This window comes from Chaetura pelagica, unplaced genomic scaffold (assembly GCF_000747805.2).
Source record: "Chaetura pelagica isolate M959 unplaced genomic scaffold, ChaPel_1.0 scaffold138, whole genome shotgun sequence".
Classification (NCBI taxonomy): domain Eukaryota; kingdom Metazoa; phylum Chordata; class Aves; order Apodiformes; family Apodidae; genus Chaetura; species Chaetura pelagica.
In genome coordinates, this window is record NW_009954215.1 from 1,290,322 (window position 1) to 1,309,250 (window position 18,929).

General features: G+C 38.3%; 1 protein-coding gene across 1 annotated transcript in view; it reads right to left on the minus strand.

The window, feature by feature from the left end:
• The window catches only part of SHISA9 (shisa family member 9), a 167,781-nt gene that overhangs the window by 17,714 nt on the left and 131,138 nt on the right, over positions 1 to 18,929 (minus strand). Inside the window, exon 3 of the mRNA XM_010003210.1 lies at positions 667 to 822. Within this exon, the coding sequence (XP_010001512.1) occupies positions 667 to 822 (156 nt within the window). The remainder of the gene's footprint in view (positions 1 to 666; positions 823 to 18,929) is intronic.

Genomic DNA, 18,929 nt, shown 5'->3' on the forward strand with positions numbered 1-18,929 from the left:
TTTTCCCTTCCCCTAACTGTTGCTTTGAGGACATTCCCCCACTTGCTTAAATAATAGTATGTGACATTAATCAGTCACAGAAAATAGCCACCACTGGGTTCTTTATTAGGAGTTTTAATGATGCACAAATGGTTGGAAATCATAAGGCCGCAGAATGTTCCTCCAGTGAGCTACTAATGAGCATCCTGCAGAAAATGTGAAGGCTCGTATTTCAGAAGCATACAGGCATCTTCTCTTTTTGGGAGTATTTAGCAGGTGTCTAAATTATATGATTGAAATTTGCAGCATATCTAATGTTTGTCTGTCATTTGTGCAGATGGGTATGGAAAAAACATACTGAAATGCATAGGCAGGCTTGTTCATGTCATAATGGACTAGGGCTGAACACTACAGCAGGTGAAACTCTCTGGAAAATGTTTTATGAGTAGGTGTGGTGTGGTTCTGTAGACACACAAGCATAGGATCACCAGTTCTTAAACGTAATTCTTTTATCACTAATTGTGAATTTTTAAAACATTTCCACTAACATGATACTCAATATGAAGTTCTATCATGGAGTAGTCCAGATGAGCAAGACTGTTTTTCCCCTTGAAGCAGAATATTAGCTGAGAACAGCAAATGCAACAAGCTGATCTAAAGATGACATGCATGGTATTGCCTACTTACCGACCGCCTTCAGAGAGGCATACTTGTTCAGCTCTTTGCCTGGGGGCTGTTGCTCATATGGGTTTGTGATCTGTCCCAGGCTGGGATATGAATGTTGATGTGCCATCTGAGGAAGGAGGGGAGATGTTGGCATGATATTATTCATCTGTGGTGGATCTGTGTTAAAGAAAACAGACAAGCATGGGGAAAAAAAAAAAAAAATCAGTCTTAAGGTTTTAACACCATTACTAAGTACAGATTAGACATGATATGTCATGAGGCTTAATGCAACAAAGCACTGTTTACTATGAAGTAGGAGTTTGAGTGCAGCAAAACTGTTACAGTTAACAGAGTGATTAAAAGCTGACTAATGCTTGTAATAGTACATGCTAACTTCTGGATAAAAAAGATCTTTGAATTAAAAAAAAATATTTTTAAAAAAAAAAGGAACACCAACATAAAGAATGAGTTTGCTGCAGTGTTGGGATACCAATCAAAACTTGATATTTTTTCCGAGGTAGCTTAAATGCAGGGCAGTAGTTTCACTCTGTGCAGTTAAATAGCCACACTAATTTAAATAGATTCAGGCAGGCTGCTGTATATATGCAGTTATACTGCTTTTGATACCAGAACCAGCTTGCTTATTTGCACAGCATTTGTACAAATGCTAGTGCAGATGTGTTTTGGTATCAGGGCAGCTCTAAAGATAATAGCATGGGTGGGACATAATATAAGGGAGGTAGCAAACTTTTACAACTGCATTGACTAAAACTGTTGAGTAGATGTATATATCACTTCATAGATGCTACTGCCTTGAAATTTCCCCGTGGCAGTTCTTATTATTCAGTCAAAACATCATGATTTCCCTGTGATTGTGAGCACCAGTATTCCTGCACTCACTGCCAAAGTGACTTGCAGCTGAGGAGACTTGCAAAAACAGTGTAAATAAGGTATGCTAACTGGGACCATTTTCTTTCTCTGTTTCATGCTTAGACCTGTCATTTTTATTCAGTGATGTCTTTAAATGTAGTGAAAAAATAAAGTTACCCCAGAAATGGGGTAAGGAAAATGTAGGCCATCTCCTGAAGGAAACAGGAGACCTAGCTACGCAGGATATTGAGAAGGCTGAGGTTCCCAATTACTTCTTTGCATCAGTAGTTGACACCCTAGAGGGAAGGGATGCCATCCAGAAGGACCCTGACAGGCTGGAGTGGTGGGCCAATGCCAACTTCATTAAGTGCAACAAGCCCAAGTGCAAGGTCCTGCACCTGGGTGGGTGCAACCCCAGGCTGGGGGGAGAATGGCTAGAGAGCAGGCCTGAGGAAAAGGGCTTGAGGGCGGCAATAGATGAGAAGGTCAACATGAGCCGCCAGTGACTGCACAGTGCCCCTCACTCATACCCAGATGCTTGCACAAGATTAAGTCGTCACCTAGAAGACACAGTTCAAATTACTCATTCAGTTGGCCATTTGCACAAAGTAAATTAAGCAAAAGGCCAAACCCTGGCAAAGTGCATTTAACTATATTGAAGCAATATTCCTATTTCTACAGATACTCCCACTGGAATGGGTTTCTAGGGCTGAAAAGGAAAATCTCAGATGGATATATGCATTTATCTAAATCTGAATCGTACTAAATTAGTCTGAACTGGCTATAACTGGTGAACGTTGCATCCGTTATCTTTTGGTTACTAGATATAAATGAGCAAATGGGACGCCTAGGTCATTTTCTCCACACATAGTTCATATAATGATGATGGGTAAATCCACTTATTGTGGATGCTATTAAGGAACTGTTGGTAATGGCAGTATCAGTAGTGAAATGCAAATTGGGCAGCAGGCCGGGTTTTGGGGAGCGTGAGTCTCACCACCGGGGGGAGCCCAGGCTCAGCCGCCACCGAGCCGCAGGTTTTGAGCAGGACTTGCCTCCTCTGCGGCGTCCACGTTCGTAACGAAAAAAAGTATTGGCCTCGGCAGAGTTGAGTTACAACTGTAAGTACTGCTTCAGTCTCAGCAGTACTGAATAAGGATTCTCGCAGGAAATAAAGAGTTTTTTACTTTTTTTCTCTGAAATTTGAAAAAGTAGTGTTAAATTTAGGGGAGTGGATGATAATAATGATGTATTGGATTATTCAAAATCCTTTGGGTTACTGGGGATCGGTTTTAACTGGAAGGAAGTTTAACCAGAAAAATCCCTACCAGCTTTATCGCTGGCCTCTAGTGCCAAGTTAAATTCTTCATACTTATAAACCAGAAATTATGTGATTGGTATTTTTCAAAGAGCTGGCTTCACTGAATGGAGACGACTTTAACCTGAAAGCTGTGGATGTACTGATACATTACTTTTGGCAACCTGACACTGGTACATTGTCCAGCATGGTATAACCAACCAACCAGCTGCACTGTGTCACTGCCAATTTATATATTCGTTTTTAAAAGACAATATGAACATCACAAAAAGTAAAAAAAAACTGTTCATGCTGCAACTTTTAGCATAACTAGTCAGACCTGATTAGCAATAGTGCTACTGTAAAAAAACCTGCAATATTCATAACTCTTATTTTCTGCTGAAGCAAGGAAATAGAACACCAGGCTGCTTCCTAACCTCCCAAGACTTTTGAGGAGTCATTCTGGATATAGTGTTAGTGGTTTGCTCTCTGGATTCTTACTACCAGCCCAAAAGTTTTTAAAAGCATGCTAGAATTCACCACACAAAAGTTAGATGTCTGCTGGGCAGACAAATGAGACATACAGGGAAAAGGAAAAACAACAAAAAAAAGGTCTTTAGATGTAAAAGAGTGCTTTTGACTGTTACCCCTAGAGAGGTCTAGGTACAGGAAAGCTTGCGGGAGGCAAATGGAGTGGAAAATAAGAACTGGAAAGGAGCTGCACCAAAACCAGTTTATAGCTAGAGAAAGTGGGTTTTACAACCCAGCTACCAACAATGAGCCTTTGGAGATGGCTAAGGCATCACCTTCTGATCAGAGTCCCAGCAGCTGATGAAGACTCATCATTATGTTGTCAGTTTATTATCTTGTTTCTATAGCTCAGCCTATGCAATCAAAAGTTATATCCAGATGTCACAGCTAACAGTTTACTGCATTTTTCAAGTGAAAATGCTTTTTTTGGGAGTGTTTCCATCTATCCCTGAATGTGAATTTTGGAGTTGCTTTATTGTGCATCACAGTCACAACAGTAATGAAACTGGTTACTTTAGTTATGCTGCACTCTATCCAATTAAGGTGGTGTCACATCTAATTTATGCACTTCATTCAGAAATCAAGGAATGTGCATCTCAGCAATTATTAAATACAAATAAGAATCCAAAGTAGAAACACCTGACACAAGAAGGTCAAACATATGAATGTGGTAAGACAAGGCAAAAGCCCCAAAACTTTGTGTTTACTTGTTTTGTTTTCTGCATTGTTAATGGAATATATTGTGCTGTTCACCTAGTTTGATTATTCTTGTCAAGAAGCTGCCAGAGTTATGAGAAATACTCAGGGTTAGAGGAAGGGATGCTTGCAGGCAATAATAATCTTGTTCCTTGTTTGAGAGCCAGCAACCTTCCATAAATGTCCCTCAAGCTCAGCCACTGTTTTTCTCCTCTTCACTCATGGGAGAGTGAAACCTGCCCTGTAGAGTGACCTGGGCATTCATTCCTTTATGTAGCAATGAAGTCAATGAGTTGGTGCTTGAAGACAGGGAAACTGAAAAAAACTCTATAGACACAGAAAGGAATCTATTAGTAAATGAGCAGTTACAGGCATAAGGAAAAGAACAAATGAGACAGGCGATGCAGTAGCAAAACAGGAGAGGATGGGGGAAGGGCAGGAAAGGAGAATGAGATTTTGCTATAAGAGCCACCTGCAGACACACATACAAAAGAAGTGAGAACAAAACTGACAAAAGAAGACTGGGAAGTCGAGGGGGGGGAAAGGGAAAATTCAGAGCATACTATAATAATAGCTGAGCATTTTCAGATACTCAAGAGGAAAAGATATGCCCTGAACTGAAATTGAAAATAACAGCTATGATAACAGGATAGATCTGAGTGATTAAAGAATACCAGTATAAAATTGTTCCCTTCCTATCCATGACTGCACTGCCACCGACATGTATATTTGCCTCTTTGTTCTTGATTATGTAATACTTAATTATAAAACTAGCCAATCTAGCATTGCCAAGCCATACTCGCATCCCTACAAGCCTCACCAACAGAAACTGCAGGTGCTCTTTCTGGAAAAGCCCGGGTATTATGAAAGCTGTGGGATTTTTAATAACTTGACTATGCCTGCAAACTAATTGCTTTCAGATCAGTTCCTTCTTGGATAATAAGACTATTCTCCATTCATGGAACTGAGCTTCCTGTTGGGGTGAAACTCAAATTCTTGGTCTTTATACTGCTCTTGCTTCTCTGTAGGTTGTCCCAATACAGTTGAACTGACCCTCCCTGAGGTTTTATGTGTGCATTTTTCTACACATATGTAACTTAAGTTTTTTCTTTCTTTGCAGATATTGTGTTGCCCTTGTTACTATCCTTTTGTTTAAATTATTTGCTCCTTCCTTTAGATTAAATGTTGTGTTTTTAAAGAGTATGCTTATTCAAAAGCAGAGCAGCATTAAATGCAGGAGCATACAAGGGTATGTTCTTGAACAGCTGGTATATCAAAATCAGTCTGCACACCCATTAGATAATGCACTCTTCATGCACATAGAGACATACATGTAACATGTGTGGTCCTATCCAGTTTAGTAGCTGCTGTCTGTGCAGTACTTGGTGTGGGACAGGAGGGTGCAAGAGCTTCAGTGTTATTTATATGCAAGACTTTTATGTGCAAGATTGTGCACTTATCCCGTACTATAGGGGTTCTGGGTGCCCAGAAGCAGCAATGCAGGTTATGCCCCAAAACAGCAATCTTGTTAAACCCTTTTGCTTCCATTAACTGTTGTAAATCTGTGTAGTCTTGCTCTCCTCATAAAGTAGTATTTTAGCTCTCATTAAATTAATGGCACTCTGCAGCAGCGTTTTCCACAGTCCAGTACTAAACTGAAGAGTATTCCCAGTATCTAATACTAATTTCTCTGCCTTGCAATTTAACTGATTTTGTATTTTAGCAAGCACAGATGCTTCCAATCCAGCTTCTGTACTATTCATTATTTTGTATGCTTCCCCCCCCCCCCTCCCTCCAACACAGTTTTCCTCTCTTTTTTTCCCTCCCCTTTCCTTCATTTTTTCCCCTCACTCCTTCCCTCCCATCCACACACACATTTTCTCCGTTAAACCATTTTTATTTTTTTTTTTGCTTCCCCCCCCCCCCCCCCTTTTCAAATATTTGTCTCTTTTCTGAAGTAAATAATTTCATTCCTTTCAGTCTTTTTTCATTTGGTAGTCTTTCCAAGATATGATGGTTACTGCTGCCATTTGTCAGCACTTGTAGTCTTGCAGTGGAGCTTCTGAGATGAGGCTCTCCCCTCAGTAGTACATACAGTTGTGTTATTCTGTATAGAATGATTTTGGAAGTCATCCCTGTAAGTGTCTGTCCCTTACAATATGCAGACTTTTTTGTTCTCTCATCAGTGATGTACAAGTCATGTGAATCATCATATTTTCCACAGAAGTGATAGCTCTGAGACAATACATATTTTTCACAGAAATTCACACTATCCAGTCTGTTCTTTCTCTGCACCTATCACAAAAACATTCTCATAACACGACAACCTACCCGTCTAATCACCATCACAAAAAGGATCTGAGATGAGTGGGATGGCATTTCATCCAGCAAAAAAATGTTTGTTTAATGGAAGTGACAGTCTACAGTGTAAATGCCTGTCATAAAACATACTGTCTTGTGCCTTCCCCTGTCCTGTCAAACAGTTGTAGGATTTAGTCCCATGCTACATGCTATACTCTTCATTCTCCATGGTGCTGCTGAATGTGAGTGGCTCTCTGCACACTGATGTATAGTGCTGTATGTTTACATGATTAACCTCTTGGTCTGTTGCTGTCTTCCATGGTAGAGGTTGCATGGTGTTTCACATATGGATATCCCCAGTGGATTTCTGAAGAGAACCTTTTTTCCCCAAAACAGAAAAACACTGGACACAGGAACATCTTCAGTTACACTTTCAGATGCAAAAAGGTATTAGAGTCCTTATGACACAATGGTGTTATGGGCTGTGCTGACACCATGGAGGACAGGCAAGTGAAGCATATCTCCTGCTGCAAGTGTTTATGAATCAGCAGAGTTCGTAGTGCTGAGTGACCCCAAAATTCCTTTTTGGTTCAAGTTGAAAATGAGCAAGAGATAGGATGGCATAGTATCTCTTAGCACGTCGTTGATCTCATTTGAGGCACTGATGAACAAGGTTATTGTGGAAGCAGTCTTCATGAGAAAGCATTACAGTAGGGAGATTCATGAGCCCATATTCAGAAACAATGTCAGTCATCTGGACATGTGAAAGAAAGTCAAGGAGCCAGGTCACACATGGTGCATATCTTAGATGGAACTGACTTTCCTCTGGCAGGAAAGGTAAACTGCAGAGACATGAGTTGCACAGTCAAGAGTGCTCTTGTTGTTCAAACAATGCCCTCTGCCTGTTTTTAAATGGCAAAATTCCCTTCCAGAACAGTGGAATTCTGTGTTCCTGTCAGATGAAGGCAGTGCAATCTATGCACAACAAAACCAGATGAACTTCTCATTCTCAATACTTTTATCTGAAGTGCAGATGAGGACAGCACTAATTTTGCAATAAAAATCCTCCCCCTTCCTCCCCTTTAATTTTCTATCTACATCCTTCAGGTACTTACCTATGTGAAAGTCAGAGAGTATATTTCTTTGAATAATGATTCTAGAGGAAGTTGAAGTCTAAAAGAAGGAAAGATAGTGGTAATGTGGCCAAAGAGGTGTGGGGCTACACTGCCAGCTGAGTCCAGCCAGGGAAGTGCACACAATGTTTGTGTAAAAGGGCCTTTTTCTTACTGAATGTACTGCTGCCATTCTGTGTTTGAATCTATGGGAATTATTTAGAAATATAAGAATCTTATGCCTTTAAGCTCTTCTGAACTCCATGCGACAGGCTGCAAATAAGGAAAGAGACAACTGCATCTTTGTGTATCAGTTAAATTCAAGAGATGGTGACTGAAGCTTCCCATTGTCTTCTTAGATGAATTCTCTGATGTTCTGAAGTGCTGAATTCTCTCTGTGGTTGCAGTGATTTAGGAGATGGGGCCTTCATCATGTTTCAGGTTTGGGCTCCCTGTTTCTGGTTAGATTCCAAGTGTGTAGGAGCAGAGTTCTGTGAAATCAGTTGGCTGTTGTACTGCCATCCAAGGAGGGTGGGAGTGGGATATCACTGGCCTTGTGACTAAACTGGCTGGAAGCCTCTCTCTTCTGCTTTTCATTACCCTTGGGCTCCATGGTGTGCTGTCACACTCACATTATTATAATATTTTCCAGGCTCTTGCTTTGCAAAAACACTACAGTCTGACATTGGTTTTCTATGTAGACTTTTATTATGTGACACTGTATCTCCTTTTATGAAGGTTATTTTCATGTCCTCTGAAGATTTGTTTTTCCTTCATAATTACTCACAACCTGGCAGATTTATAATCCTCTGATAGGATTTATGACATTGTAATCTTCTCTAGAGCAACCCATTGTGGCTTCGAAAACAGAGGATTATAACCTCTAAGAAGGCAATAAGCAGATGAACTCTCGAGATACCAAGATCTTGCTTTCGTATCAGTTTCCAGTACTTGATCTGGGGGAGGGCAGGGAGTGGTGCTGTGCTCTCACTCCCACCCAAATCTCTAGTTTCCTTCATCTTCTTTTGCCTCAAGTAGCAGAGTTTAGAAATTAATTAAACCCACCAGTTATACACACTTTGAGCACTGCAAATATCCTTAGATATGCAAATTAAGAAAAGATAAATTCAGCAAATTTGAGTTACATGCCAGATTATTCTTTTTTTGCCCAGAAGAATGTTCTTTACACTTTCCCATAAGGTATCAGTTGTTTTACAAATCAAACAATTCTGTACCATTTTCATAGAAAGAAAAAGAGTCTGCTAGGATATACCAGCCAGCTCAGGTTTTGTTTTGTCTTCTAAAGAAACAATTTTCCTTCCAACAATTAACATACTTTTACTTAATGGAAATGTGCCTGTCATTATAATATTTATTATTACTTCTAAATGTTTATATGTCTTGTTTATTTTCTCTTACTGTAGCAGTTGTTGATGATCAATAAGTGTGAATTTTTATGCAGCTTGAACATATTAAAAATTCCCTTACTTCAGGCATTCCACTAGGTTGTCTAGCTGTCCCAATACACTAACTGTTTAGAAGGAAAAAAGAAAACAGTATGAAAATTATAAAAGCAAACATGTTAAAAACTTCATGTCTTTGTTATTTACTGTTATGTCTAAACAGTAACTTGGTGGCCTCCTGCCTAAAACTTGTGGGTAACATTGCCTGCAGGATTCTCATATTGTTCATGGGCAAAGGCAATTGAAGAGATAGGATTTAAGGCAAAGAATGAATTAAAATTGGAAGGAAGTAGCTCAGCGTTTTTCCCCTTCAGTCAGCAAAGTTTGGGGACAATGTCACTAGCTGATCATCCAGGTAGTATGGAGTTTGAGAAAAAATTTTTTTAATTACTTATCTCACCTGAGCATATCCCAGTGGTCTATTCTATCCTGATAAACCTGACCCAGCAAAGTAAAGAGTGTGCTTTTTCCTTAGTTTAGTTTATTCTTTTAGAGCCTCTCTAGAGGTGAAAATATATCAGTGTGCTACAGTGAAGCTGTTATATAGAATTATGGATCTCTTCTTTTCCGATCCGCATGCACAAGTCTTATTAATTTCAGTGCTGGTTTGGTTTTGTTAATCTCTATTAAGTTAACAAAAACTCAGAGAAAAACTCAGAAGGTTGGTGAAGAATTAGAATTCTGTTCTCAGGAAAATAGCCACAATCTGTTGTCTTTTAGAGTAGTGGAGAACAAAATTTACTGATTACTGAGTAGGATGCATGTGATCTTGTTGCATAGAATCACAAAATACAAATTATTTGCTTTTCAAAATATTATTTATCCCACACTCTTCTCAGGAAGGATTGCCTATAGATGTTAGTCATGTTTTTCAAAAGCCTCCAGTGAGGGACTCCACAGCCTCCCTGCATAATCCGGTCCAGTGCTAATACTATTCTCATGTTATCCTCACCATTAGAGTACTTGTCCTGTTATCTATTTCACATTTCCTTTAAGGTAGTTTAGGTCCATTACTTCTTTTACTCTGCAAGGATATGGAGAGCAGATTATTACTGTCCCTTGTGCTGCAGCATTTTATGAATTTTGAGTTCTCTGCACTTCAGAATAGTCATGATTTCAGTCTTCTTGTATGGAATTATTAGAAGTCTCAGAAATCCAGCCTTTCTGAACATGCATTTCTGGAGGTTTGGCATCTCATATCTTCTCATATATCTCATCTTGCAGGGTGTCTACTTATTTATGCACCCCAGCATGCCATTTTTTCTGTGGCATCAGCATGATGTTGTTGATCCATTTCTGCCTTCAATCCTCTAAAGCTCAGAGATCCTTTTAAGTCAGACTGCACTTCACTGTCTCACTCCTGTCCTGTGTTCATGTAGAAGATCATTCATTACGCATAGAATCTTGCATCTCATTTAATAGGGATGCATCTTTTTTTTCACATAATTTTTCAAGCTTTTTGGGATCTTTTGAATTCTCATACTGTCCTTCAAGGCACTCAAAACCCTTTCCAGCTTGGTATTGTCCAGAAATTTAGTAATTGTATGCACACTCAGTCTCATCATCCTCCTCATTAATGAAAATATTGCAGAACTCTGTTCAGTATATTGTTCCATTTCAAAAAATATGAATTATTGAGGACTATTCTCTGAATGCAGTTTTTAGACCACTTTGCACCTACCTTCTAGGAATAGCTTCTGAAATCTTATTAAAAATAAAGATGTATTATGTTTACAGTTTTACCCTTTCAAAGGACCTGTTACATTGTCACAGAGGAAATTGCTTAGGTTTATCTCCATTTGAACTTGACACTTCTTTGAGTTGTTATTCATGACCATGTTTTGACTAGATGCCGTACGATTTTGTAAATTAACTCTTGATTTCTATTCCTTCTTTGCTTCCTTTTCCCTGTCCCTTAATTATTGAATTAAATTATTACTGAATTATTTTAATAATGCTCTTTCTCCTCTTTTAATGCTTGGCAGCACACCTTTGTTTTTCACAGTTTTACAGAACTTCATCCATTGGTTGAGTTCTCCACTTCCCTCCACTTAGAGGTCTCAAGTTCTTTCTTGAAGTGTGCAGGGTGAATTCTTCTGGATTATCAAGGAGAAATACGTTACAATTTTTCTAAGTGCTCTTGAAACCTGCCTTTCCTCTGCTTAGGTGTGACCCCTCCCTTTTCTGTTTGTAATTTTGAGTAGTTTCTAGAAACTATTCCCTTTTTTTTTTTTTTTTTAGTGAATACTGAGGAACTGTATTCTAAAAGGGACAGTTTGATCCTTTGAATCTTCATGTGTTACCTTTTAATAACTAAAAATGAAACAAAAATGAAGTATTTTTAAGTCCTGTATATGGTTTTCTTTTAATTAACACCAAACCTTATAGTAAGCCAGCATTTATGACCCACAGTAATTTGAATTGTCCATTTATGTAGAATAATAGCTTAACATTTAGCTGATTAGTTATGTCTCCCACGTTGTGATTTCAATAATTGCTAGATTCAAGCTATTTTCTATTTTGATAATGTTATTTTATCCAAATACATGTACAAGAGTTTCAGGGGAAGAAATTAGATGAGACAGAAGATAGATAAATAGCATCTTTTTCAAAAGAAGATGTTAGCTTTGGGGACAAAAACGGTGTATTCTTAACTTCTCTCTTATTTTTTAACCCATCTCATTTGCTTTAGGCCTCTGAAGTGAAACTTGAAATATAAAAATGCAAACAAAGTAGATTAAGTATATCTTATAAGAGTAAATATAAAGCTGAGAAGTGTCTGACTTATTTTCTTTAGTCACTTCTCACCAAGCAGCCTAGAAAAGAAGTTATCATGGTACCTTGCAGATAAATGGTCTAAAACTTAAATATCCCTTTTACAGATCTTGACACTCTCACCAGAAAGAAAACATACTCAAAAACGTCTGTGATTTGAGGAGAGGCATCCATTGTCACTTTACAAGGTTCACTGGTCCTTTTAGTCATGACATTGTTACCAGGGTGTGGCACATGTTTAGGTTATTACTCTTGCTACCTGCTTAACACTGGAGATATAAAAAATACTCTCCTTTTTGCACTTAAAATTGTAAATTTCAAAACTTATTCTGAGAAACAGGAGAGGAATATCTGTCAATTTTTTCCTGCAATTATCGTCCACGTGTTTACTAAGGGAAGGGACTTATTCTTAGGTTCTTTTTAATTTTAAATTGCAGTTTTGTAAGGAAATGAACATCATATTACCAGTTGCCATTTTATTTTAGTATTCTGGATAACCTTAAATATCGTTCAAAATTGTACAAAGTGACTTCCTCCATCCTTCTATTATTTGATTCTCTCTACTTATGATGTACCTACTGACCTATTGAAGGAAATACCAAGTAGATGTGAGAGTGGAGGAAAAACAAAATCTTTCCATAATTAGGACATAGACAATTCTTTATCAACAGGAACATCATTTTCCTTTCTAACATTTCAGTTACATTCCTAGTTTATTTTGAACCTTTGGACTTAAAAGGCAACTGTGATAGCTGCTGTCTCAACCCCCATGTTATTTTAAGAACCTTTTATGTGTAATTTCTGTGATCAATAACATCCATGCACATACACTGACGTGCAGCATAAAGATGACCTAGTTCTATTTTTAAATTTTAACAGCATTTTGTAGAGTGGTAAGTATACTGTTAAAGGGACAATGATGAACATATGTTTCAATACATGAGAAAATACCATTGCTTTGAAGAAGAACATTTTAATAACTTCTAAAAGATTTCAGACTAACCTGAACTGATGTTGAGGTTATCCATCCAATTTGAAACTTTTTGCCAAAACGCAAGTAGTTCCTTTTATGTAGTCTTTACTGAAAGCTGACAGCAGAATAACTGCAGTAGGCTAGCTACAGGTCACTGTTTCTCTGAGAATAAAGTATAATGGGCTGCATTATCATAGGCAGGTTGCTTAGTCAAGAATACTGTTCAAGAAATGCAGATGACAAAGGGAAAGCTGGAAAAAGCCTCCACCTGTGCAGTTGTGGAAATGAGAATGGATTAGCGGTGTAAGTCTGAGAACTTGAGCTTGTGTGAAGTGCTGTGCTATGAGCTGTAGGTGCACAGCATTTCTTTTCAGTGCATGTGTACATTAACATTGTTGTTATCACAAGTACTACAGCTGGGACTGTTCAGCCGGAGCAGTGTCCCAGGGGCATGGGCTTACGGCTTATGCACGACCCTCTTTCATCCTGCCCTGCCAGAGGTAAATCTGAGACATGTGGTTCTTCCTGCCAGAGCTGTACTGTGCTGCCAGGTTTCTCTCAGAGCCTTTGCTTATTTGTTGCTTATTTCTTTTCTACATTACCATAAGTTAGACCATTTCCTGTGTGTTCCTCCTCCCTGTAGTCTGTGCATGGGATGACCACTTGGCTGTGTGGCATCTGCAGCCACGTCTTCAAGTTTATGGCTGTCAGAGCTACATTTCTCTGAAAAACATCTGCACTGCAGGTTACTGTGCTATCTCAGCGAGGCAGGACTAGGATGTGGAGCTATGAAAATATCTCCAGCCTAACTCTTTGGGTTCCACCTTGTGTCCACAGAGCCAAGATGACTGGCTGTGGAGCCACCGTGCTCTCAGTGCCGAGATGCATCACTGGTGCTAGATGAGGTCTCTGTCAGGCACTCCTAGTGCCTGGCCCAGGCAGAGGTACACTGGCTCCAGAACAGCCTCTGGCACCACCTCTGGGATGGACTTCCAGCCTTGTGAGGAGCCAGCACAGCTGGAGGTAACGGCAGTCTCTTCAGAAACATAGCTGTAGCCAAAAAGGCAAGATGGAGAGAAAACAGTGTCAGCACTGCTGTCCTGTTCTGCCAGCTTCTCTGGGGGACAGATTACAAGTCCCATCTTACCCCAGCCCAGCACTCCCCATCAGTGAGGGTGCATTTTGAAGAGCCTTTGCATCCTGGCTGCTAACACCGCCCATGCTAGAAAGGTGGCCAGGAAGTACTCCTGGGTCCCTCATTCTATCCCAAATGTTTTATCTTGTTCCTTTTCTTGGCTGCATTTAAGGAAACTGTTACAGCAGGAGAAAGAGTTATCTCTACATACCACACTGATTGCTCCTCGGTCTCATAAAAAGTTTTATACACACACACACGTCACTTTTTGGTTCTGGAGAGCAACAACAGTGCCAAGGTAGCCTGAAGCTGCAGGCATAGGAGTACTTCAATTGACATAATTGTGACCAGAATGGTCACACTAAACACATTTCCTATACACTTTATTTTCTACTCTCACCTTCACATTTTTGGTTTGAGAAGACAAAGTGACAGGCATGTGGCACAAGAAGAAAAAAAGAAGTTCATTATTCCCTTCTTATTGTTGCTACATCAGTTAAAAATAAAAGGTGTCCAGCTTTTATAATTGTAATGTGAATTCCCACAGTGTGAGTCTTCAGCAAAGAAACTGACCTTCATGAGCTACTGGTTGGACAGTTTCTCTTAGTTGAAATTTATTTTTTTTAAAGTAATTAATTAGTGAAGTCTCTCAGGTGCTACAGTATTTCTTTTATGGCCTCTATTTGCTTACTATTCTATTAAATCTTCTTGCTTACTCATTATTTCATCTCTTCTGAGCTTCCTGCTAAGACCAACTTCTCATTAACTTATCTTTCAGAGCTGTGGTTTATAATGTGGTTACTGCAAAATGACTGAGATCAACAACTATTTTCACAAAACCTACTGAATAAAAATTAATTATTAAATTAATTCCAAGTCCCTTGCAAACAACCATGGGTTATGTCTGCACTGCTGCCTTGGAAATGGGGTGACTGTTACCCCATGACACTAATTCTGTATTTCATTAAACCATAGAAACAGTATTTTGAGTCTTGTATATAACAGCTCTCACTGATACCAGTATTCATACAGTATTATGTTTTCTAAATGAGACAGAGTACTAATGACTGACATTTCTGGCTTAAGGATTTTTCTTTATTTAGTTAGAATCCAAATAAAAAGCTGTTGTCTTACAGTCCTTTGCCTCTCAGTTGGATAGGTTTACTGAATGTGAGAAACCTATCAAAACTAGACCTTTTCCCTCTTAATAAATTGATACTCAAACAGAAATACAGGGTGTTAGGTTTCAATAATTTTCAATTATATAAGTTCCTTTAAGAACCATGATTAGCATGTACAAAATGGTGAATGGGGGACTGGGACAGTTTATTAGGCATTTATGCTAATTAACAGTACTGTTGAATTCAAGTGCTTCTTGGCATGGGACCAACATCCAGGACAGATTTTGAGTGTCTGCCCAGTGCTACCTGGCTAAAATAAAATGTGTCTGAAGGCAATCTGAATAGGGGACACGATTTATGTCCTTTTATAATAATGCCTTTTTTGTAATTTCTGTCTCCTTATTAGCTGAACTGTTGTCACCCACTGTTCTTTCACAGTGCAGTTCTTAATCTCAAAAATACAGTACAGGCCCAAAGGAAAAGTAAAACTGATGCTTCTATTCTCAGACATTTCTAGTTATAACCTATTACTCTACATACATTATTTTTAATGAATTGCAGAATGCATCTTTAGCTTTCTCAGAAAGTCTTCCAAGAACAAGGTTTTGTGGACTCCTGCCAGACACGCACACATGATTTGTGTGCTGTCCTTTTCTTGTTGGTAGCAAGACTGTTTTGGCAACAGCCTTCCTACACTTCCTTCAGTTGCATCTCCCTCTAAAACTTGTAGAAGCCAAGGCTTCAACCTTCTCTACCTTAGTGTCAAATCCAGTCCAAGTACTGAGGGACCGAGTTTTTTGTGGGCTTTCGTTTATAGCAGCTTAAATGAGCAGCCCCTGGAAGAACAAGGTGAAAATTCTAGGCACAGAAGTATGAACAGGAGCTAGACGTGTTACATGTGGGGAAGGCTTTGCCTGTGAGCAAGAAGCTTCCTGCATAGCTTGCTGAAGCAATGAAGCCAATGTTACATAGATCATTATGGAAACTTTCCCATGCAGTCTTACTATTATTTATTTATTCCTGACATGTTAAGTATTTGCCAGGCAGAAAAAGGGACAGTCCTTGTCCCAAGGGCAGTGTGCTGGAAGCTCTGGTATTTGAATGCCTGTGAACGTCCTCAGTGACCAAAGGCTATGCCCTTGTATTAAATCTGTGAGAACTATTACTGCTCACAGTGTGTTACTGTAAATAATCTATTTTTCAATAATAGATTATTACTCAAACTTCCTACAGAAACTAAATATACTGTCAATGTGTTTCCTTTTGACATGATTATATTTTACCTCCAACTTTATTCAGTGCTACTTCAGGAAAATTCTGTCTCTATTTACAGCCAGAAATACCATGGTTAATTATTTCTTTCCAGTATAATTAAAGATAAATTGCATAGCAATAATTTAATTCTCTTAATTATGGATTCTTGGGCCATATTCTAATCTTTTATGTAGTATTTTTATGGCCTTTTAAACAACTGTCATGTTTCCCCCAAAGGTGATTCTTGCTGTTAGTTGTAGTGATCCCTTTGCTTGACTGGTAAAGTAACTTTCTTCTCCTTCATTCCAAGGAGAAAAGAAGTAGACATTTATTTAAACAATAGCAGTGGACTTGAGAGTCCAGTACCCACACCATAACGGTCCTGTGTATTCATGGTGAAGTAACCAAAAGACTTGCAATTTAAACAGTGCATCCAGTATCTATTTTGGAAACACCTCATATACATCTGCCAGTGGTTTGGTGGGTTTTTTTGCATTTGCAGGTGGAGAATTTTTATAAAACAACTCTTTTTTCATTTTGGTTACCTGGTCTTTACAGACTTTGCAGCAGCTAGCATTATGGCACTGCTGACTGTGCTGGCCTGGCAGAAAGTATTCAAATATGGTTAGAAACTAGATGTATTATAATGGGGCAGCTTAATAGGAATGTTTCAGTTTTCAATGGGAATAAATGGTTAAAAATATATGGTCATATCCTCCAGCCTTGTTTTATCAAATAGTTAGAAACAAAAATCAAGTTAGATAGAACTTTATGAGAAAGCAACAATAATGTCTGAAAGACAGAGGGGTCGGCCATTCTAACAATCCACAAACAATGTAATTTTGTAGCCACCAACTCAGGTGCCTATAGCAGAACTTGTGTTCTTAATGTACAGAAAGGATGGATCAGTAACCCCCTGTTTGATTTCAGCAGCAAGATCCCTTTGATTAAATTCCATATCTGGGATAATCACTTATAGCCACAGAGAGCCACTAATGGTTTGTTATATCCTCTAGCGCTTAGGTGAATTCCTATCAAAAATCCCAAAATAAATAAAAGAAACTTGAAACAGAGCTTGCCTTTGTAAAATGCCAGTTGTCCTTCCAATTTACAGTGAGCACCAGAACAGCTTTTCTTCCAAATAATCTGATTTACATTAGGATTACTAAGTGCTCGTTAATCCTAAATCTTGAAGAAAATGGTTGGGGGGAAAAAAGGGCTATGTACTTACATACATAGTTCATTGAGTGCTATTGATATTAATCTTGCAATAGCCACACAGAGCCTGGAAACTAGAAGTGTGTCCAGCTTCTCTCCATATTTTTATTAGGGTTTGATTTAAATGTTTGCAATGGAAGAAACATGAGTGTGTTTCCAAGCCATGGCAAAATTCTATGGTTTGCCTGCAATCAGGGTAAGATGGAGAAAACTGTACAACTCTGAGACTTTTGTCCCAAGAATAAATACCATAAGAATCCCTCCTCTGTGTGTCAACAGTTATTGCATTTATTAAAATAAATTGCAAGATCTTTCACTCTTCAGATTGGATACAGGCCCAGAAGGCAGATAAATATGTGCTTAACTGCCAATTATGAATCTGTTTTGCCTTGGCAGGACTAAAAAAATGTAATAGGACTTTTGTGTCTCTTCCCCTTGAAATACAATAAGAAGAGAATAAAGATTTTTTTTGTTATGTTTTTGGTGTTGGTTTGGTTTTTCTCATGGGTGGTTGAGTGCTCTTTGCTCAGACAGTCCCTTTCACAAAATAATAGAGGCACAAAGAGCATTTTTATAATTTGTTATACATGCATCCGTTCACTTTACTAGAGATTGGTGAAAGAACATGACCTTTATTATGATGAAGGGAATCTTAAGTGGGGGACAATTCTGATGTTGTAGGCACTCAGTCTTGTAGATTTATGTGGCTGTCTGTTTATGTTAGAATAACTACTTCTCCCAGTGGCTTACTTATGTGCTGGAGTATGGTGCTACTGGGTTTATGTAGAGGATTTCTTTTAAATTTAATTTTGATGGAATACAGCTGTAAGTACTGTATGAATGTTTTAGTCATAATAGGAATTAAAAACATACAGAATTAAAAATTAAAAATACATAGATTGCAAAGATTAAGGCAAAGTAAGTAGTTGCTTGGTAAGGTCAGTCACCCTCTCAAGATCAAGCCAGTTGAATCCTGGATTCAGAGTTTGATTTTCTTTTTTTTTAAAAAAAAAAAAAAAGCTAGAACTGTTGCTAAAAGGTGAGATTTCTGAGCAAATGCAAAGGACTATGATTTATGAATAGTTATATTCAGAAATCACTTTTATTTCCAAAACACCTGAAGCTGAGGAGTCTGTGCAAAGACCTGAAGCCCTGTAGTAAATCTTCAGGCTTATAGCTCAACAATTATGAGTCTCGAATGAATTGTTCTAATTTCAAAACAAAGTTCAGTTAGAATGTCAACTAAATACGAGTGTCATGACACTGGTGTAAGTAAAATATTGCATCTTAATTCTAGCTATGTAAAATTATATCAAATTCAGTTGTGAGTTCATGTTTTTCTGTAGCAGTATGAGTGAGGGAAAAAATTAGCAGAAATAAATGTCTGTGGGCAATTAAATTATAATTGCTGCTGGCATGAATGACATTTATTATTCATGTTTTTTTCCCCCCCCACTTCTAAATAGCATAAATCATTAGTAATTTTTTTCATTCTTCAAAACAGATAAAATGAGGGCTGAAAATGTAAATATTGTAAA